At 35.0% G+C, this 23,651-nt stretch overlaps 1 protein-coding gene across 1 annotated transcript in view; it reads left to right on the top strand.

Moving 5' to 3' along the window:
• Nucleotides 1-23,651, top strand: part of LOC145260652 (integrator complex subunit 7-like) — a 116,768-nt gene that overhangs the window by 8,739 nt on the left and 84,378 nt on the right. Inside the window, exons 2-4 of the mRNA XM_080118988.1 lie at nucleotides 18,858-18,987; nucleotides 19,535-19,681; nucleotides 21,078-21,215. Of these exons, the coding sequence (XP_079975114.1) occupies nucleotides 18,858-18,987; nucleotides 19,535-19,681; nucleotides 21,078-21,215 (415 nt within the window). The remainder of the gene's footprint in view (nucleotides 1-18,857; nucleotides 18,988-19,534; nucleotides 19,682-21,077; nucleotides 21,216-23,651) is intronic.

Below are 23,651 nucleotides of genomic sequence, written 5' to 3' on the forward strand. Positions count from 1 at the left end.
ATGGTTTTACACTTTGGACTTTACAGGTGAATTTCCAAAAAAACTATTTTTTTTTTTTCTTTTCTTTTTTTTTTTTAAATTACAATTGATCTTTTATCTTCAATTTGTGATATATAAAACTTTGGTACTTAAATTATTAAAATTTTAATAGACATTTCAAAATGGCGGGGGGGGATTAAAAAAAACAAAAAAAAAACGTTTGTCCAAAATATAATTGGTTCAGTGGAAAGAGCATAGAATTTCACATTGAACCTGAAAATATTGTAAAAATTAAACCAATAAAAAAATTTTGATAGATTTTTAAAGTTCAAAAATTGAAAAATATTTAACTCGTAAAATTCAATTGATTGCATTACGTAAAAAAAAAAAAAAAAAATGGCTGCATGAATACATGCCGGCACTTTGTAAACACTGTTTTTTTTTTTTTTTTTAAATAAAAAATATTTCTATTATTTTTTAAACAACTTTAATAGTTTATTTTGGAAGTATATTTCGTAAAGAAAAACAACCCACTTTAAAAAGAGAAATTACGAGTTTTTTTATATTTTATTCAGTTTTGTGTGAGGGGTATCGAAAATTCCCTCAATTCTGATATGCCTGCTGCAGATCTCCGAAAAAAATTTCACTTAATTTGATCGAGTAGTTTTTATTTTTTACAGTGGAAAAACACGTTTTTATGAGAGCGCGTGAAAGGCAGACATCTTGTTTTTTTTTTATCTTTGTTTGGAGTTTATAAACGCCACAGGGAGATAACTCCATGTAAAGCGCTGACCCCCCTCCCCATCTTTAATAACTAGTTTTTATTCCTAAAAATCAGACCTTTTTCTCAGTATCATAACAAATTGTTTTTTCGCTGTAAAACAAAAACTACTTGATGAAATTAAGTGAAATTTTTTTTTTGGAGAACTTCATTCCATAACAGATACGTACAATTTAAAAATTTTTTCGATATTTTCATTTTTGAATGTCTGGACTAAACTGTACAAGTACCAAAAAAAATAATGGTCACTCCCTTAGTTGCCACCCCCTAGTCAAGGCTGACGCATGCGCACGTAACATTTTTTTATTTACTGACGTTGCCGTTGTAACGAAACTATGATTTGTCACTTTTACAAACATTTATTTATTTTGAAAAAGTTTTACTCTTCATGAATATTAAAAGAAAAAAAAGTTACTAAACATTTATTAATAATTTCTCCCTTTTACAAACATTTGTTTTTAAATTTCTTTTTAAATGACGATTTTATCGATTTTTTTTTTTTTTTTTTTTTTTTAATAGTATTTGCGGATGGGTATGCTGACAACAAATATCAGTTAAATTTTGAAAATATTTTTTCATCCCCCCCCCTCCAATGGTGTTTGTTCTGAAATCCATTGTTAACATGGGAGATTGAGAGTGTTTATTCTGAAAGCCGTTCTTAACATTTGTGGAGGTGGACCTAATGTAAAAAAAAAATACCTAAACTATTTACTGATAATTTTTCACTTTTACAAATATTTTTAATTTACATGCGCGGATGAACAACATATTGTTGAATGGTGCGAAAACAAAACATTTTTGTAATAAACTTCGGGTTTCTTTTACTATACACATAGATTCGAAAAAGATGTTAAACAAATATTTTTAACAAATAAATGTTATACCCATCCGCAAATACTATTAAAAAACAAAAAAAAAAAAGTCAATAAAAGTCGTCATTTAAAAAGAAATTTAAAAACAAATGTTTGTAAAAGTGAGAAATTATTATTAATAAATGTTTAGTAACTTTTTTTCTTCTAATATTCATAAAGAGTAAAGCTTTTTTTCAAAATAAATATTTATTTGTAAAAGTGATAAATAATCCTTTAGTTATTACCGTAGCGTCAGTAAATAAAAAATGTTACGTGCGGGGGAGGGGGACTAAGGGAGCGACCATTAAATGTAGGATACAACGGGCCAACTTACGAGAGTATAGCTGCCCGGGCTTAAGGGGCTGTAAAGGTGACAATGATTTTCTAATTTCCAAAACGAACTATTGCTTTCTAGCTATGCTAACAGTTGGCAGTTCGTTTTTTTTTTTTTTTTTTTTTTTTTTTTTTGCTGCTTCAAATAACCAAAACTTTTAGACCAATCAGAAAAAAGGTTAATTATTCTATTTTTTTTTTATTATTATTATTCTTTAAAGTTTATTATCATTTATATATAGATACATTTTTATTTTTAGTTTATATTTAATAAAAATATCAGAAATACGACACCACAATCTCACTAAAATCAAGAGCTCAGCAAAAAGTTTGTAAAATTTGTTTTAAAACAGATTTAAGATTATTTTCCAAGATGTATGAATTTTGGGCGGTTTATTTGAATACGGCAGACGATCTTTTTGAGGTTTTCTCATTAGCTGTTTTTGGGTCACCAAAGTTTTCTTGTTGGAAAATATTTCCGAGCTGTTTAGTTCGGCTTATTTTCTAGTCTCCAGAGAAACATTTCTACCACTTTTTAAAATGTTTCTTTGTTAAAATTTTTATAAAAATGTTGAGACGATTGATCTCAAAATTGATTCTTTTGAGCCTCTATATCCTTTCATAAAGAAAAAAAACAAGCTTTCTACCGGGACCAGGGTAAAGAATTAAAAATATTAAGAAGAATTGCAATATTTGTTTTAAAATATTTTGGAAGAGATCCAAATATTAAATATTTTCAGTAAACTTTGAATGGAGGTTCCCAGAGTGAACTATCTTCGAATAGAAATCCGAAAATTGGTACTCCTTGAGCGTTGAGTTCCATGACGACTAGTAGAAAAATTTAATGGTAGCTCCCTTACCCCCCCCCCTCCCCTCCAGTCAAGGCTAACGCATGTGCACATAACATTTTTTATTTACTTACATTGCCGTAGTAACTAAACGATTATTTGTCACTTTTACAAATATTTATTTATTTTGAAAAAAAATTTTACTCTTTATGAATATTAAAAGAAAAAAGTTACTAAACATTTATTAATAATTTCTCACTTTTACAAACATTTGTTTTTAAATGTCTTTTTAAATGACGACTTTTATTGATAAATAAATCTACTTTTTTTTTTCTTTTTTTTTTTTTTTTTAATAGTATTTGTGGGTGGGTACGCTGACAAAAAAAATTGTGCTTATTCCGAAAGCTGTTCTTAACATGGGGAGATTAGGACTGTTCATTCCAAAAGCCGTTCTTAACATTTGTGGAGGTGGACCTAACCTAAAAAAAATATCAATTTTTTAAAATGAATATTAAAATAATTTCTCACTTTTCCAAACATTTTTACATGCGCATATAAACAACTATTTTTAACTTTTTTCATTTAAAAATTAGTAAATTTTAATGAATAGAATAATAAATCATTTATTATTAGTATGTGTTTTTAATTTTGTGTATTGAATGAAACTTTTTTTTTTTTTTTTTTCCAAGAACTCTACGAATGGAGCAAGGATTTTGAATCTGCATATCAGTTCCTTAAGGAACGGAAAATACTTGCTTCAACAATGCATTGCAGTGTATGTCAGGAAGAAATGAGCCTTGTTAAATACCGGGAAACGAAAAGATTCCGTTGTAAAACTCACAGATGCCAAACGGCAAGCCTAACGAAAGGGTCATTTTTGGAAAAGTCACAATTGTCTTTCTCAGGTTTCATCAGATTGGTATATGCATGGTCCAAACAGTTACCTGTGGTTATAGCTACTGACACGTGCAAGTTAAATCACAGTACCATTATTCAATGGTATCAATCTTTAAGAGATATTGCAAGTCGCCATTTGATGTCAAACTCATATCAAATTGGTGGATCAGGACATATAGTAGAAATAGATGAGTTGTTAATGAGCAAAACGAGATATAACAGAGAGAAACTTCCACAACAATGGTGGGTTTTCGGCGGCTGGGACAGAAATGATAAAATTGGTTTCTTAGTTCTTGTTGATGACCGTTCATCCGAAACGTTGACACTATTTATTAAGAAATTTATTAAGCCGGGTACAATTATATACTCGGATTACTGTGGAGCATATAGATCCATAACAGCAATTAACGTCAAACCGCCATATGAATATCACCAGGTGAATCACGAACAAAACTTTGCGGATCCGCTCACCGGGGTTCACACTAATAACCTAGAATGTTTTTGGGAGAATGCTAAAAGGAGGTTCAAAGCAATGATGGGAGTACAGTCAACTACGATGGAATCCCATTTGGATGAATTCCTATGGAGGGAAATTTATGGCAAAAATGAAAAAGAAGCTTTAGATAACATTTTACAACATATCTCAGAGTGGTACGCCGTGTGAAATATTTTTACATTAAATTTTTTTTTTTTTTTTTTTTTTTTTTTCAATTTTGATTGTTAATAAATATTGTAATAAAAAAAAAAATTGTTTAGTTACTTTTCTTTTTAATTTATTTTAATTTTATAATTTAAAAATTTTGAATAGTGCGAAAATAAAATTGATTAAATAAACCAATGTAAGTAAATAGATAAATTGTTTGTAAAAGTAGGAAAGAAATGTTATCCTGACATTTATTGGGTGGCTTTCTATGACCATTTTATTTTATTTCTTATTTAGAATTGATTATCGAGTCTTCAAAGACACAGCGGTCATCTTTTCTTGTTCCCCGGCAGCGTTCAATATTACTCGTTTTTCAAATCGAATAAACATTTTGCATTAAAGAAAAGCACAAAACTTATCCAATTATGTAGAAAAGTAACTTATCTTAACTTTGATAACATTTGTGTTATATTTTTGTTTTTTGACAACTTTTTCGTATCTGTGTCTAAAGTAAAAAAAAACCCAGAGTTTATTGCAACAATGCTTTGTTTTCGCACCATTCAACAATATGTTGTTTATCTGCGCGTGTAAATTAAAAATAAAAGTGAGAAATTATTAGTAAATGGTTTGTTTTTTTTTTTTTATGTTTTTTTTTTTTACATTAAGTCCACCTCCACTAATGTTAAGAACGGCTTTCAGAATAAACACTCAACCTCCCCATGTTAACAATGGATTTCAGAATAAACACCATTTTTGGGGGGAGGGTGAAAAAATATTTTCAAAATTTAACTGATATTTGTTGTCAGCATACCCATCCGCAAATACTATTAAAAAAAGAAAAGAAAAAAAAAAGTTTCAGTGTCTGTTGCAGAGAAGTAGATTTATTTATCAATAAGTCATCATTTAAAAAGAAATTTAAAAACAAATGTTTGTAAAAGGGAGAAATTATTAATAAATGTTTAGTAACTTTTTTCTTTAAATATTCATAAAGAGTAAAACTTTTTTTTCAAAATAAAGAAATAAATGTTTGTAAAAGTGACAAATAATCATTTAGTTACTACGGCAACGTAAGTAAATAAAAAAAATGTTACGTGCACATGCGGTAGCCTTGACTAGGGGATGGGGGACTAAGGGAGCGACCATTAAATTTTTCTGCTGGTCGCCATGGAACTCAACAGTCAAGGAGTACCCAAAAATTTGTAGTTTGTGTGACTAAATTGTTAAAAAGAATATGAACTATTTATTGTAATGATCCATAATGACAAAAAGAATATTTTCTATTCTGACCCTGATAGCATTATTTTTACTATTAAATGAGGTGAAAACTTTTTTTTTTTTTTTTTTAAACAAAAGTAGGGTGGACCTGTAAATTCACCCTTGTCCGTTCGTCTGTCCGCACTTTTCTCAATAACTACACCTTGGAATTTTTTGAAGTTTTGCACAAACATTAAACGTGATATGAATAAAAAAAAAAAAGTAACAGAACGGATTTTCCAGGAAAACTCCGGTTTCTCCCCAAGGGTGCCTTTCAGGTTAAAAAGGCTAAAATTCACACTTTTGTGATTATTAAAAAAAAATTGATGCCTTGGATTTTTATAAAACTTTCTGAAAAGTTGTAACTAATTTCTATATAATTTTGTTTGTCTATACTTCACAATAACTCTTGGTTGTGGCCCAGGGGCTCTTTTAGGGCTAATAAAAACACTTCATTTTTGGGACTATTTTACCATATTGGTCCAAAATTTTCTGTGTATGTCTATTTAGCAGTTTTGCATGGTGCTGAACTCAAATTTAAATATGTTAAGGCCTTTGGGACTTGTGAGGCAAATGATGGACTTAGTCTTTTTCTTTTTTTTTTTTTGCATGGTGCATGGTGCAAAGCTCATATTTGCATATGTTAAGGCCTAAAACTGCAGTTTGTTCATTTTCACCAGGATTTGATGTCTCGTGGGGTCTTTTGGGGCTAAATGTCGGGGGGGGGGGCAATGCTGAACTTGGTCTTTTTTTTTTTTTTTTTTTTTTTTTTTATGTCTCGTTTCAGGGCTCTACATTGCAAGTGGAACAGTCGCATTTGCCAGTGATTTTTCAAAGTGGCGACTAGAAATAATGAAACGCTTATCTTTCAGCGATTGCATTTCTTTCACTGACAATCTTCCAAAGCTCAGTACTGAGTGAAAAATATCTTTTCAACTTTGTTCGTTTTATTAAAAAAAAAAAAAAAAGTTTAATTATTTAAACAATAAGTTTAATAGAACTATATACTCGTTTTTTTAAAGAAGGCTGTTGAAAAAAAAACTATCTAAAGAAAAAAATGTTTATACATTCAAGTATCAACATAAAATTTGTTGTATATTTAGAATTACACTTTTAAAAAAATACAAAAAATCTTTATGATGTACATACTCATTACAGAACGAAGATATCATATTCTAAAAATCATGTGGGTTTCGCTAGTAACTTTTCTATTTGGCTAGTTACTATGCACTTACGGGGGACCGTGCATGCTTCACTTGTTATTTTATGAAAAGTATTTTTTGTAATTTAAAATGTCCACCATGTATTCATGCATGTCATGTGACTACATGCATGCACGAACGTACATTTCAGTAAGAAACCGCAACCGTATGTGTAGTTTGCTATTCTGATGCTACCTCTGCCAACTTGGAGGATGGTCCCTATAATTAAATAACCCGTGTGTTATTTCTTCTGCCCTTCACATCACCAATTTCTTGGTTTAGTTTGACACTGTTGTCCAAACTTCTGTATGCATAACGCACCTTCTCTCAACTGCAAAAGCACTTCTGCTGATCGAACTGTTCAAAATCCAACTTCAAAATGAACATGCTCTCTAAAACATCAACCCTGTTTTATCTCCAACCAGGAGCATCTCATCTGCATATCAGGTGGTAACATTGCAGGCATATAAAGAGATAAGGCAGCCATTTTTTGTTTCTGTCTTCTTCATTCATTTTGTTCCACAACTGACCCGTTGAATTATGCACATGTGCTAGTTAGGTAAATCACGTGTTTCCCTACACTCCCCCCTGATCTCATGACCAAATACAGGGCAAGGGGCAGTCGTCTTTGTCGATTACTTCTTCGAAAGAATCGGGAGCAGCACTTCCTCATTGCCACCCTTATTGCCACCAGTCTGTTCCATTATCCCCTCTCGTGGTTCCATAGGCGATGTTTCACAATCAAGCAGGGGGGCAGTATCCGTCTTTGTCGGGTACCTCTTCGAAGAATCAGAGGTATCACTTCCTCATTTCCATCTTCCTCAGTATGTTCCATCATCCCCTCTTGTGATGCTATAGGTGGTGTTTCACAATCATGGAGGGTGGGCAGTATTCGTCTTTCTTGGGTACTTTGATGGTGGCATTATTTCCTCGTGTCCATCTTTCTCATCACTATTGCCTTTTACACGCGGTTCGTAGTAGTAAATCCCATTGGCTGGTGTAGTTGCTGGTGTTGCATCCTCCTTGGATGTCACATTATACCAGTACACAGTTTCTGGAATAGAGCACTGTGTCGTGGCCGCAATTCTTTTGATGGTCCAGTAACACCACTCTGCTATACCATTACCTTCGGGAAAATATGCACATCGGTAACGCATTCTAATCCCCCTTCTCCCTTCGTGCATGAATTTCTGAAATTCTTGACATCGAAATGTAGTGGCATTATCATTCAGAATTTCAAGAAAGGCACCACGTTCAAAAAAGACGGCTTTCAACTCGTATAATGCTAGATGCATCCTGTCGTGTCAACAGGCGCCATATCGTGAAACGTGTCGGGCCACGATCTGTCATGGTCAAAAAAATGCTTGCCCTCATAATGCGTTACATCCATCCCTACTCGATACCAGTAGTCCTCCACCTCAAACTTCCCTTTTTACTATTGGGATCAATTCGCAATGCCAGATCAATTCGCTGACACTCTTCGCACAAGCGTATGGCTGCCCTGATTGATGCCCTTGTAGTTGCAGGACACACTCTTTGGTGAAAATATGTGGTCCTCCGAATTCCGGGATGTCCACTTTGCTGATGTATTATACAGATCTGGTCAGGTGTTAATTGATCTGTTATGGTCGCGCATGTCTGTTGTGGAGGATCAGATCCCTGCCTCATTACATTAATCCACCTCTTTGGTACTCTAGTCAAGCTATCAGCCAAATACTGCATTGACAAAGCTAAGGTAATATCCACCTGCAAGCTGTATTCGTCAACTAGACACTTTATTATTGCCAGTCTCCTTCGTTCTAACATCTCACTTACAACTCTAGTCTTAACTCGAGCCTTTCCAGTCAAGGTGTCGGTCAACCAGTGGTAAACACACAATGAGTCAGTGTGGAGATGCACAACCTTAGCCTGCCATTGCAATGCAAGATTAAGGCCTTTTAACGTAGCATCAAGTTCTGCCAAATTTATATGCTGGGCATCATTTTTCGGACGAATCCAGCACGCATCTTCTAAAACAGCCCCTAGTTGTTCCAACATGACACTTGTAGCCAGTGAACTTGCGTCAACCCATGCATTCAGTTTGTTTCCAGATACTTGCCACTCAACCCAGGCATTATTTGCTGGAGAGAATCATCATCCACCATGTCGTCCCATCCTTTGGTTACTGCAGTTACTTGTCTTTTTAATACACATGTTGCCGATCGGAGCCATCCGCAGACAGGTAGATGCCCTACTAATTTACCGCAAATAGAAAACACAATGCACCTTGTCAATACACTGGGTAACTCTGGAATCTGGCTTCCATCGCAAAGTATTGCCCTCCTCTCAGACTTCTAGGCCTAACACGAGCACCCCATCCTTTAGGCGCTTAGGATCTTTGCTTATTAACCCAAACGGTTCCAGTTTTATTTAAACCGCATCTGCAGACATATCCTCATTAACGTAGATGTCATCAATGTAAGCTGAAGCAGCTTTTGCTGTGGTCTCATCCTGCATCAAAAGTTTTAATAATAGTTGTCATTATTAAGGGTGCTAGGTTAAAGCCAAAACCTGTGGGTACGGTATTAACCAACCGTTATCAATCCACGTTTGAAGTTCTTCTTTATATGCGTCCCTATTCTTGGTAGAAACTGCATACTCTGGAATGGTGTTGCACAGCCGATGTGGGGCCTGGCTCATGGTCCATTTCTACTTTGCAGTCCACGCCTTTTGTTGTCATCAAACATAGCATAGAAGTTCTTTTCTTCAATAGACATGGCTGCACAGACTTCTTTCCCTTCTCCAAGCATTACACCTCCAGCTGCTGTGATTATGACGCCTCCTAGTGCTTGTATTGCATCAATTCCAATCAACATGTCATAGCCAAGGGGTTTTTCTTGCATCACTAGAACATCACCTTTGGCTGTGTCACCCTTCTCAGTACAGATTGTGACTGTCCCTTCACCACAACATGCTCGGTAAGCCATTGATGGTCATAATGCCGACTGGTTGCTTCCGCCACATCCGACAGCGATGTGCACTAACTATAGACCGGGAACACACTGTGTCTACGAGTGCCGAACACTGCACATCGTCAATTTTAACACCAAGGACCGGCAATCCTGTGTTTATTGGTTGGCAGGGGGCAAGGGTAGCGTTAGTACCTTGCCCACAATTTCATTTCCCAAACAGTTGCGAGATATGTGCCCAAACTTATTGCAGCAATAGCATTGTACTGTTCTCTGTGCTCATGGATATACACCCCTCCTATCACTCTGGCACTCCTTAGCAAAATGATTGGCCTCCCCACATTTATAGCACACTGAGCTTGCACGCTTATTACTACATGGGAGAGAATCCGCATCGCAGTTTGATTGCTGCATGTCAAATACTAGCTGCTGCTGCTGCAATTGGTTCCTGTTCCTTACAGATGTTTTGAGCTCGGGCCAATAACTCGTCCGTTAGTAATTCATCAATTTGTGATGATGCCCGCAACAGTTTACTGATCTCCTCAGGTAAGCCTACTAAAAAGGCACAGCTTAATATCTTGTCGTTGACTCCACCAAACAGTACAGATAATTTGTGTAGGTCGGCTAGGTACACGTCAGCCATTTTCTTGGGGTGAAGTTGCCGGCTTGTGAACTGCTGCCATGCAACAAACGGATCTGTACGAAACACTGTATAGAGGCTTTGTTTGATTTCATCCCAGTCTGGTTCATCCCCGAATTGCTGATAGACTGCATAGGCCCCTCCAGTTAACCTCAGATGGATGACTGTGGCTGGTTCTTTAATTTTGCACAGTTTACAGATTTTCTCAGCCTTCTAAACCCATTTGACGACAGACGGTCCAGTGGTAGATCCGTCAAACTCTAGTATCAAGCGAAAGTCGAATCTGTCGATTCCCCCCCCCCCCGCTGCTATTTGAGTCACCGCACACCAAGGGCCGAAATAGTTTATAATTAAATAACACATCACCAATTTCTTGGTTTAGTTTGACACTGTTGTCCAAGCTTCCGACTTCAAAACTTCTGTATATGTAATGCACCTTCTCTCAACTGCAAAAGCACTTCTGCTGATCAAACTTACTTCTTCAAAATGAACAAGCTCTCTAAAAAAAAAATCAACCCTCTTTTATCTCCAACCAGGAGCATCTCATCTGCATATTAGGTGGTCACATTGCAGGCATATAAAGCGATAAGGCAGCCATTTTTGTTTCTTTCTTCATTCATTTTGTTCTATGACCGACCTGTTGAATTATACATACGTGCTAGTTAGGTAAGTCATGGGTTTTCCTGCAGTCTCTCACAAGGTGGATTTATCATCTTTGTTTATGGTAAAAGATGATGTGATTGGCTCCTATATGCTGGTCATCAAAAAAACTTAAGTAAGAAAGTGCCCATTGCTGTCTGAGAATCTTGCACTCGATGAAGCTGCTGATGCAGGTGTATTGATAACTGCCATGCTGCAAGAAATTTTCAGACTACCCAAGTTGTCTGAAGTACTTTGCAAAACGGACAACGCATCAAATCTTTTAAGTGACAGACGTTTGAGAGTTGATGTGACCAGAGTGCAGGAAATGTTGAAGGAAGAAATCCAAATTGAATGGATCAGGGGGGGGGGGGCAGGAACAGATCACAAACTGTTTGACAAAGATGGGAACAACTACTGAAATTCTAAGACTTGTTGTGTTAAGCCGTTTTCTATGTTTGTTTTTTTTTTTTTTTTTGTTGGAACTTTGACTTGCACCTGATACCAGACGACCTCATCAATGTTAAAGTTGGAGTTATCGAACTTGGTGGTCTTCTTCTATATATTTAGTTATGTCCCTTGTCTCGAGTGGATATTCAACATGGCATCCAGCCAACAGTAACACGTGTTTATCCCACATTGTGGGAAGTACTAAGTGAACTGACAGAAAGTCCCAATTCTTCACGTTTGTATCCATCTGCGTGTATGCAACCCATAGAATGTTTTTCTTCCGGGGTTGCCTGCCAGTATCTAACTCTTTTGGTACACATTGTCGTTTACGCATTGTCAACCGTCGATGGGGGTGCATGGGCTTGCAAGTATAAAAATAAACAAATAAAACAGAAAAAAAAGGAAACACAAGCTCCGACATTTCACGACATATATAGGCTGAATAACACCATTGACCTTCTACACGCTAAGGTCCACATCTCTAACTCATGTCGAGTCTGCATTGTCAGTCGGTTGGGCAGTTCATCTCCCCATCTACTTCAAGCCACGATCCATCTTCAATTGCATCCTGCTCTCAACTCATCAAGTGTACCATTGAATGTAAAATGTTTATTTGGCTTGAAAAACCAGCAAGTTCAAAGGATACATGATCACAAGAAAAAATGGCTATAATGGTTTTGTTACGCAGCTATTTTTTTCTTTGTGGTCGCATACCCTTTGAACTTGCTCGTTTTTCAAGCCGAATAAACATTTTACAGTTTAGTAAAAACACTTATCCACCTAGGTAGAAGAGTAACTTATCTTGCCTTTGGTAACATTTATTTATTATATTTTTTTTTTTTTTTTAACCACTTTTTCGAAGGACTGTGGACAGCAAAACATACTCAAAATTGTCCTAGACTCTTGAAAATTCAGTATGTTATTGCTATACATCTTATGAGATGACTGACCAATTTTTATGATTCCACATTCAAATGAACACTTACAGCAGGAATTGGAATACCCCCTACTAAAGCCTTATTATCACAGTTAATTGATTTAAAAAATGCAGTCTGGACATGAGGACACTCTAAAAGAATATGCAATAAAATTCTGTTATAAATTTGGAAAAAAAAAAAATGCCACAGAAACATATGGAATACTTCAGACTGCTTTTGGACCATCCTGCATGAATCGAGCATCAGTTTTTTTAGTTGCATAAGAGATTCCAGGAACTCAGGGAGTCTCTGAGGGATGATGAGAGGTGTGGAAGGAGTAAGGAAGTCAGAACACCAGAATTGATTGGCCAAATAAAGAATTTCATGAATAATAAACGTTGTGTATATATAGAGACAATAAGTGCATAGTTTGATGTCAGTGTGGGAACTGTACACAAAATTTATTGTGGGGAACTGAAGATGAGAAACATTTGCGTGAAATTTGTCCCAAGATTGCAGCCGGAGATTACTTCGAAGGAGACTAGAGTTTTATGTGTGTACTATCAATAAAAGTGCCCATACAAAAAAAGTTTGTAAATAGATTTAAAGAACCCTGTATTTAGCATGGTGTGTTAAGCTGTATGCATAGCTTTTATCAAATGTACTGATGTTGCCACTCTTATTTTATGTGGCATCTATAACTCTTGCTTTTGTAACTTTCTGTCTATTAGCAGTTGAAGGTAATTAAAACGGAAAGAATAAAGATTGAAATAATCCATTAGAAATAAAAGAAAATATCACCACAAGTTGTAGTACTATTTAACTCTTGAGAGGTGTGTGTATATTTATTTATTTATTTATTTATTCACATACACACACTAGCAAGAAAATCCAATGTCGTCCGGAATTGAATGAGGATCAACAAATGTTCCACCCTCCCATACTTATATTGTCATCAAAATCGGTGAAATCGCTCATTTTTTAATCAAATCAATTGATTGCATGTTCTTATTAAGGATCCCCTCCACTGACTTGGTCCACAATACATTGCAGTCTACATTGCACTGTAGAGAATTTACTGTTGATTTTATAAGATTATCTGTAAATAATGGTATCACTTAAAGTTTAAAATGCAAAAGTCAAGTATCATGATTCAGTTGTGCTCCAAACATAAACATTCATTTCGAACGCGTTTCTGCCTTATCAAAGAACCAACTGTTGATTTTTATGTATTTTTACATAATCACTTCAATTCAAGTTAAACATACAAAAGTCAAGTATCATAGTTCAGTGGCGCGCTAAAAAGAAACCTGTTTCGAAGGCACACCCGTGAGTTTAGGTTGTATAAAAGTGTTAATGTTTGTCCATATCAGATTTTCTTCTTTAATTCGATTTTTATCGATTTTCAACATATCAGGCATATTCAAATACAATACCTAGGTAAGAACACCTCCAGGCAGATCAGGTACTTTCGAGTGAAATTTGAAAAAAATCGGCCCATCCGTTTCAGAGTAAAAAAAAACAAAAAAACTCTCACACAAAAATACACTCACAGAAAAATACACACACACACACAAAGTTCCTTTTATATAATACTAGCAGGGAGACCCGATGTTGCCCAGGATTTAATAAGGATCAATGAATGTTTTACCCTCCCATATTTTATTGTCATCGAAATCGGTGAAATCACCTATTTTTCAATCAAATCAATCGATTGCTGTCTCTATTTGGGGACACATCGCAGTGCACCAGGAGGAAGCACACATTCCTCCCTGCACCGACTTCATTCATAATACATTGCACTGTAGAGAACCTACTGATGATTTTATAAAATTTTATATATAACAACTAAAGTCGGTTTCAAATGCAAAAGTCAAGTATCATGCTTCAATTGTGATCTAAACAGAAACATTCATTTTGAATGCACCCCTGTCATATAAAAGAACCTGCTGTTGATCTCATACGCCAGACACATTTGTTTGTGAGATGGTAAAAATTCTAAAATGCATTTGTGACGTTAGACTTTGTAAAAGTGATCTGTTCCATATTTCATTTTATTTTATTTTTTTTATCGATTTTCGATGATTATTGTGGAGGCATTTCAATACAAAACTTATCTGAGAACACTCCCAGACACATAAGTTACATTTGTGTGAAATTTCCAAAAATTGACCCAGTTGTCCATAGGAAACAAACTCAGACATACACGCAAAGTTTCTTTTCTTATAATAGTAGAAAGATCTAATTCAAGTTAATATTGTTCTAAGGTGAAAACATCCAATGAGTTTAACAAGGTTTATATAAAAGTGCTCAATACCAAAGTAGAGCAAGACATACGTTTTTATTTATTTTTTTTGCATAAACATTTAGGTATCGCTACACTGTCATGAATATGTTTCCATTAACTAGTTATAAATAATGAGGCATCATCAGGCGATGTTGCTTTAACAAAAGCCAAATTCTCAAAAAAAATTTCACAATTTTTTGTTTCGTAAGCAATCACGTGATATTAAAAATAAAATAAATTAAAAGTTAAATTAAATGGCTTTTAAATTTGTAGAAAAAGGAAAAAAAAAAACTCTCTCTCTCTCTCTCTATATATATATATATATCTATATATATATATATATATATATATATATATAAGTAGTAGCAACATTCGTGTGTGTGTCTGTGTGTACAGCTCTTCTACAGCCCACACCATTGGACCGATCATGACCAAACCTGGTATATAATGATGCTCCCTCATCTAGGGATGGTACCCATCATTTTCAAGTTAAGGGTCAATGTCATAGTTTGTATATATACGCTCCTACAGCCCACACCACTGAACCGATCATGACCAAACCGGACATGATGGTCTCCAACCTAGAGATTGTGAACACCAATTTTCAAGGACAAGGTCATATTTGGTGCGGCTCTTCATAAACTTCCCCATTTAGGGATGGTGATGAATCCCAACTTGGTGTGCACCATTCCTAGGTGGGGGAGTTTATGAAGAGCCGCACCAAATATGACCTTAACCTTTGACCGTAAAAAGTTTAACATTGTTTAATACTGGGCAACACCGGGTACATCTGCTAGTATAAGTATAAGGCAATACATTGGGATAGTAAAAAATGGAGACAAAAAGCAAAAACATAAAAACACACAAAAGTTAAATAACGTTTGGCTGATATGTGAAGGGGGTGGAGGGGTAGATAAGAGGGAGATGAGAGAGATGATGGGATTAGAATCCAAACAGCCGGCACCAAAATAATACCAAGAAGTGGGTCGTCAAGTAGGCCAAAAGTGTCAATCAACCTTGAGATGGAGGCAAAAGTTAAAAAGGTCATTAAATTTATTTGATTATTAATCTACTAGCAAATGTACCTGGCATTGCCCGGTATTAAACGTAACGTTAAATCCCTTAAAAAAAAAAAAAAAAAAAAAAGAAACTGAGACGTCTGCATGCGAGTATTATGTTTTTTCTAAACAGTTCACCTTTTTGTAAGTAAAAAAAAAAAAAAAAAAAATTACTTGAGCTGAGATCTAAACTAAAACCTTAAGTCAAGTATGCTAACCATTAGACCAACTTGCTACAAGCTTTTCAAAAGTGTTTTCAAACCGACTCCTTTTTATCATTAGGGAGCTGTCATGTAAAAAATCCACGCATGCGCAGTCATGAAACAGTTGACAGATAAAAATTTTATTACCCCCCCCCCCATAAGTACCAATTTTTCTATTTTGATCCCTTAGTAGCGCTTTTTTCCATATAATAGCTGATTAAAAACTTTTTCACGTGTTTGAATATACTATATACCAGATTTCAAGCCTATAGATCAAAAATTTGTTGAGTATATAGGTTGAGAGCTGTCTTCACACACATTGTCACTTTTATAGATAGATATAGATTTATATAATTCTAATTCTAGCTGGTCTGATGAAGAAACATAAATTGATACCTAAATTTAATTATTTTACGAGTGATAATAAAAAATAATGATTTATAATTAAGGATTAAAAATTAAAATTATCAAATTGAAATTCTTATATGTTAAAGACTATAAAATTAATATGCAGGGTGGAACAATAAAGTTGCCACGATAGAAAAGACGACATGATTCCATTTCCGTTTGATGAAAATTGGTTTTCTTTTTATTGTTGCAGACTATCTACTAGTTGGTCAGTTGTGAACGGTAAGAGCCTTCTATCATGTCTGAAAGTGACACAACAAGTGAAATCAGAGATGTGCCACTGTACAACTCCTGCTCTCTACCGATCCAAATTATAACAATAGGACCATTGCCAGCACTCTCATAATGCAAATCCAGACGGTTCAACGCTGGAGCTCAATGAAATTTCTGGCCACAGTTATGGTCTTTAGTGTGGCTTCAAATGAGGGCCACATCATGCCACCTCACATTTTCGAAGTCAGCTTGAAAGTCAATACCAAAGTGTACCTGGATGTTCTGAAAAGTATGGTGATCCCCTGATGCAATCAGGTGGTCGCTGGTAGACCCTGGGTATGGCAGTAGGACTCAGCGCTGACCCACAAGTCCAAAGAGACCCAGGCTTGGTTTCAGCTCTACTACATAAGTTATTTGAATTGATTTTTTTTCAATGACGTTTAAAAAAAATGTTGTAGTGTTGCTTTCTTTAATGCGACAACTTTATCGTCCCCCCCCCCTGCATTATGTGTAACTAGTACTTTTAAATATACATGGTAAGGATTAAAACTTTAATGATTAAAGATTAAGGTTAAAATTTTAAACAAAAATTGTAAAACTTTAATTTTAACTAAAAGCATTAAAAATTAAGTGGGGGTGGATTTTAAGTACTTGATTATGAAGTGACAATTAAAAACAGGCAAAAATATATTGTAATTTTACGGCCAATATGTAGGAGTATCAGGAACAAGGTATACCTAATATGTAGGAGTATCAGGAACAAGGTATACCTAATATGTAGGAGTATCAGGAACAAGGTATACCTAATAGCATAAATATCCAAATAAAAACTGTTAGGCATATTTCATTAAATAAAATAGACGTTTTTTTGTCTATTAATTACTTCATCTTTTATGTTTGATTGTGAATAAAAAAAAAAAAAACAGAAGCTAATGTTTTTTTTATGTTGATTCTTTATGTTTTATTTATTTACTAGCATTTCAGCCCGGCGTCGCCCGGGTGTTTTGGAGGTGTGTGCTAAGCAAAAAAAGAAACAAAAAAAAAAAGGTCAATTTTTTTAACGTTGACCCCTATTATGACCCCTTAAAAGTTGTTTAGGGCTCAAATCAAGTTATTAAATTAGATCCATGTCCAAGGAACTTATATCTAAAATTTCACGAGTTTAGACCCAAAATTCTAGGAGGAGTTTGGTAGAGTTCTCAAAGGTCAAATCGTTTAACTTTGACCCCCTAATCGCCAAATTTCTGCCCGAAAACCAATCACATCGATTTTCCCAAATCTCAGTACTCTGTATATCAAATTTCGAATCTGTAGGCTTAAAATTGGCAATTTTATTTCGTAGGGAAATGTACACAGACACACACACACACACACACACACAGACAGACAGTTTCACTTTTATATATATATATATATATATATATATATATATATATATATTTTTTTTTTTTCTATCTTTTCCAACTTCCGAATCTTCGCTTCTGGCAGAAACTGGCTGATGTAATCGTCATATTTATTGTAAGTCCAAGTACTTGCCAATCCTTCTGGATTCATTGTCAGGGATAAATTAATCTAACTGGTTTTGAACCATTTAGGCCAATAATAAATGAAAACTTGGAATACTAGAAGCATTACTAATAAAAACTAAAAACCTAATATTAATAAAATCAATTTTACCAATAGTAAAGACATCCTGAACTATTTGTAAAGTTATTAAATAACCAGTGAAAAAAAAAAAAATATATATATATATATATAATTATTTATACACATTATAAACATTTACTGTTTTATAAATAAAATAAAAATAAATGAATATATATATCTATGCCTCTCTCCCAGTGAATTAATGCACTCCCAGATACCAACCTGGAAATGTCTATGACGGCTGGTACATACAGCGTCTAACCTTCCTGAATGGTCACCCATCTGGTATTAGCCAAGCTCCCCAGTCTTCGTTAAGACATGCGTCTAGAAGGAAAACTTTGATGTGAAAACCTGTAGTCTACTATGCTCTGTTTTTGCACCAACAAAGATTAAGAGTAACACCAAAAAGTGTGGTTGGTTCTAAACAAAGCCTTCACCATTATAAATCATCTGTGTGGATTCCTGAACAACTTAGTTGTTGTGGCGAAACCTCATGCGTCAAAATCGACAGGAGAGTCCATTTTTTAAAAAAAAATTTTTTTTAAAATATAAATATATATATAGAGAGAGAAAGAAAGAAGATGACGACTAATCTTGAATTGTCGTATGTTCTCAACATTAAACAAATTTAATTACTTTGTCTTTCATGTTAGGTTGTAAATTAAAAAACAGAAGCTAATGTTTTTTTAATTATTATTTTTTATTTTTATTTTTTTCAGGGCTCCGATCGCAAAAGATTGGTGATCAATGTGAAGCCATTGTGCGATTTCCTCGCCTTTTTCATAAATATCCATTCCCGATTCTTATAAATTCTGCTGTCTTGAAACTTGCTGAAGTTTTCCGTGCTGGGTAAGAAACCTTCTTTTGACCTTTGCTTGCTTGTTTTTTGTTTTTTTTCTGGGGCAAGGGAGGGATTGGACACAATAATTCACTCGTTCGTCCGTTTGCACTTTCTCAATAACCACACTTCGGATTTTTAAAAGAATTTTTAAACATTTTGCACAACATGGTGAAAGTAAATTTTTGCAGGAACAGATTTTCCAGGTCATTATAGGGATAAAATTAATTTGTCTGTTCGTTTGTTTGCGCTTTTCTCAATAACTATGCCTTAATTTTTTTTTTTTTTTTTTTTTTTTTAACTTTCGCACAAGCATTAGTCATGGTGAAAGTAAATTTTTGCCAGAACGAATTTATTTACTAGTGGAGGAGAATCCTGCATGCTCTATTTGTTTCTGTTTTTTTTTTTAAATGTAAAGCATAAATAAAATGGATTTCCACCAAAATCCGTTTGGTTTTTTTTTTCCTATTTTTTAAAAAACTGTTGACCCTTTTTCGTTTATTGAATGTTTGTTTGAATTCAGTTTAATCTCTTTGTTGGAAATTGTTGTCTTTGCAGGAGTAATTTCATCCGTTTGTGCATTTTGCAAGTGACGCAGCAAGCGGAAAAACACCTCGACAAAGTTTTGAACGTCGATGATTTCATCCGTCGGATATTTTCTGTTATGCACAGCAATGACCCGATAGCCAGAGCTATCACTTTAAGGTAAGGTATTATCCCTCACCCCTTCATCTATTAGAGAAAGGTGGGAATAAACATTTACTAAATTAGTAACAAAAGCTACATTATGAAATGTTTAAAAGAAAATACCAGTCGGAAAAAAATTATTTATTGTGAGCTGTCCAATGAAAACGGTTCAAGAAATGTCTGAATGTCTCCCTCAAACAGTTCAGTTCTTCAGATGCTACACTTCAATTTCTTGTTCTCTGTCAGTGGAGGAGAAATCCTTCATGACTGTAACAATTTTTATTTTTATTCCCTTTCTTCACATTAAAAAACGACCCTGGTGTCTAACTCTGTCCCGTGGGGAGGCATAGTAAATAGGAACAGTTCAGTTTATATTCTAACTCTTGGGAAAAGCTAACCAAGGCGTGACGCAAGCTACAAAGAGGCTGCAATTACTAAATCTGCTTGCAATGGAGAAAGTACGAGGAAATGTACCATTAGAAATGCCAGAGCACTCAGCACTTCTGCTAAAGATTCACCCCACAGATGTTCGCCATGCAAGAAATACTTCAGGGCTTGAATCGGTCTAACAAGCCCTTCCTGAACCCACAGGAGAAGTGCTTCCCAACACCCTGGAAAACCTCATCAGTATGCCCTTGTTCCGCTTGCCTGTTTCCCTCCCGACTTCAACCTGGATGTCTTCAAGTCCAACACAAACAAATTCCTGATGAACCGCCCCCGCCCCTAAGTAATGACACCTTACCAATTCTCCAATACTATTGCTACACTATCCCTTTGATTACTGTACACACAATAGCCCTTATCCCTAAGTGGCCATTGGGCCTTGATAAGTGGTGAACTCCATGTAAAAAAAACAAACAATTGCATGATCATGCTCTTCTTCGTAAGCGATGGTCAAACTACTTCCAGTTTAAATGTGAGGAGTAAAATAATCTTATACTGGAATAAATGCATGGTCAATGCATATCATTTTGTACAACCGTCTCCTCTGGTCGGATTTGTTGCAAGTGGTGGGAGGAGCAAGTCCAAATGGTGTGATTGGTGGGAGGAGCAAGTCCAAATAAGATAATTAAAAAAAAAAAATGGGAGTAATTAGTAGAATGAGTAAAGAGGAGTATACTTAAATGAGATGATCCAAAATTGATGCAGGTATAAGCTAAAATGAAGTCACCCAAAATAATATGCAGAGTAAGTTCAAGTAAGATACTTGAGATTTCTTTAAAAATTGTTGTTACAATTATAAATTATAAAAAATAGCTATTTTGTTATTTGAAATTGGGTGAATATTTATATAAATAAAAAAAAATGTTTGCAATTCTTTGATAAAAACACAAATTCTTAAAATCTTGATAAAAAGAAGTTTACTTTTTTTTTTCATATTTTAAAAAGATCTTTTCTTTCTTTGTTGTTTCAGAACTCTTGGTAGTATTGCATCAATCATTGCTGAGAGGAAAAACGTTCATCACAGCATCGTTGTCAGCCTGGATTCCCATGATGCAATTGAAGTGGATGCGGCTGTTTATGCTGCGGAATGTTTTGCTGAACGTTCCAAGTAAGAATAACTGTATTGATTCTGTTTTTGTTTTATCCTTGTCAGTTTAAAATTTGTTTTTTAAATAAAGCATAAGTTTGAAGAGAATAGAAAGTGGACTTTTATTTTGTGCTTTAGTCCTCACATTCCCTGAGCGATGTTTCTGACAAAGGGGAAAAATTTGCTGTTTTCTGGATTAGAATCTAACACTTATCATTGATTAGTGTTTGACCTTGAAGTACTGTTTTCTAGTTCCTTACATCAAGCGGCTTCTTGTCTTGTCTGGAGCGATTTCCATTTAAAAATAGTTAAATAAGAGAGCTTTTTAAAAACTAATGTAATGAAGCAAATTTAACACGTATGCAAATGACCAAGTCGTCTCGCAAGTATTACATCACAGCGAGATTGAAGGAAGAGAAGGAAAAGAGAAGAGGAAAAAAGTATGTGACGATGACAGCAGCAACTTTTAAGCATGTGTCGACATGGCAGAACCCTTTTTAACCACATGGCAGCACGACAGCAACTTTTAAACCAGATGCAAGATGCATTAATCTTCCAAACTTTCGTCTACTAGCATGCCACCCAGCATTGCCTGGTCATAAAATAAGCTTAAAAATGATATTTTAATTCATACAGATTTTATATTTATTATTATAGAGCCAATACTCTATTGATTATTATATTGTACCTAATATATAATAGTAATTTTAAAAATTAAAAAAAAAAAATGCCTTGGGTGCCATCAGCTAGAATCAAAACCAGAACATTTAGCGTTCCAGTCTTAGTTGTAACCATTTAATATGTTGTCAGATGGATGAGAAAACATTAAAATTTAACTGAGCTTAACGTTTGATTGTATATTTTTGCTTGTGTAGAAGAGCACTTTAAGTCAACTTATGCTTACAGAGTTCCAATGTTTTTCAATTTTGACCCCATAGCAGCTATTTTTTACTGGCTAGAGACCAAATCGAATTTGTTCCATAGGTTCAAATTTCCTATATATCAAGTTTCAAGTCTCTAGACCAAAACTTGACAGAGGAGTTTGGTAAAGACTGTTCCTCAGACAGACAAGGTTACTTACCATATATTTATTTACGTGCATAAAAGTATACCTATGGACATGCATGTTTCTAGCTTTTAGCCGTCGTCAGCATAAGTTAGGATCGAACTTATGTTGATGACAGCTAAAAGCCAGAAACACGCATGTCCATATGTATACTTTTATGCAAGTAAATAAATAAATGCGTCCCATAAAAAATAACGTTGATGTATTTATACACACACACACACACACACACACACACACACACACACACACACACACATATGAATAACAAAAAGAGGTTATAGCTCTTAAAAGCGCTAACGTAGTGAAAACAATTAAAATAACAGCGTTTCAAAGTTGTTAATATCGCTAAAAAACAGAAACGCCAACCACAAATCTTATATATAAGTTAATAATGTTTATTATTTTGGATAAATGGCATTCACTATCACAAGGTTAAATGACAGACTTGCAAATCTTTGCTCGATCAGGCCAACATACCCATATAACCCATTAGAGTCCCCACACTGAGTCGACTCCAACTTAATCAAAACCAACTGCCTTCTCCCCAACATTCAACTCCAACTCCCACTCTTGTTCCTCCTCCTCTGAGGTTTCTTCATCCCTGACTAACTCTGGACTTTTGTTGGCGGTTATTGTTCGGCCAGAACAGAAATAATATCTAATTGGTCTGCAGGCATTGTTTCTTTCACAAAGTCTATCCCAGTGGGACTCTTCCATTAAATGAGGCACTTACTTTTCCAAACAAACAGAATATCTCTTGGGTGGTCTGACTTTGGCCAGAGATATTTTCCGATTTCTACACTCCCCCCCCCCTTTCCCTTGGTCAAGCATCTAACAACTATATCTGCCATTCACATATACTTGCAAAACGTGCTACATCGTACATTTTTAAATCGCTTCATGATACTTTGGAACAGGTGTTCAGAGGGAAGGGGGAATCACAGCTGCAGCTACCTGGGATTTGGGTTGTCAAAAGAAAACTAACTCGCGTTGAAGGGTCATTTTTAATTAGTGCACCTTGAAAAGGGCTTTAGGTAGTTTTTATGCGAGAGTGCACAGAACCCCTAATAAAAGATTAATTTGCAACACAATAATTAACCAACACCTCTTTTTAGAACAAGAAAACGAAAGGGTTTATTTCGAAAAAAGGACTGTGTCCAAGGTGAAAAAAAGAAAAGTAATAGAAAGTTCTTGGGTATTCTCGTGTCAGAAGGCAGAAATTTAGTGTCCCCAGGTTGTCCAGTGGAGGTCTTCAGTGAAGTAGTTGCAGCCTTTGGGGTAATTCAGTGGACACAGAGTGAGAGGAAAGAAGTCTGTCTTCTTTGGTGGTCAGAGCTCCTCTCTGGCTACTGGCTAGTTCCTGACAGGGGTAATTAGTTTTTTAAGGG

This window comes from Euprymna scolopes, chromosome 36, assembly GCF_053919585.1.
Source record: "Euprymna scolopes isolate OS-2025 chromosome 36, ASM5391958v1, whole genome shotgun sequence".
Classification (NCBI taxonomy): domain Eukaryota; kingdom Metazoa; phylum Mollusca; class Cephalopoda; order Sepiida; family Sepiolidae; genus Euprymna; species Euprymna scolopes.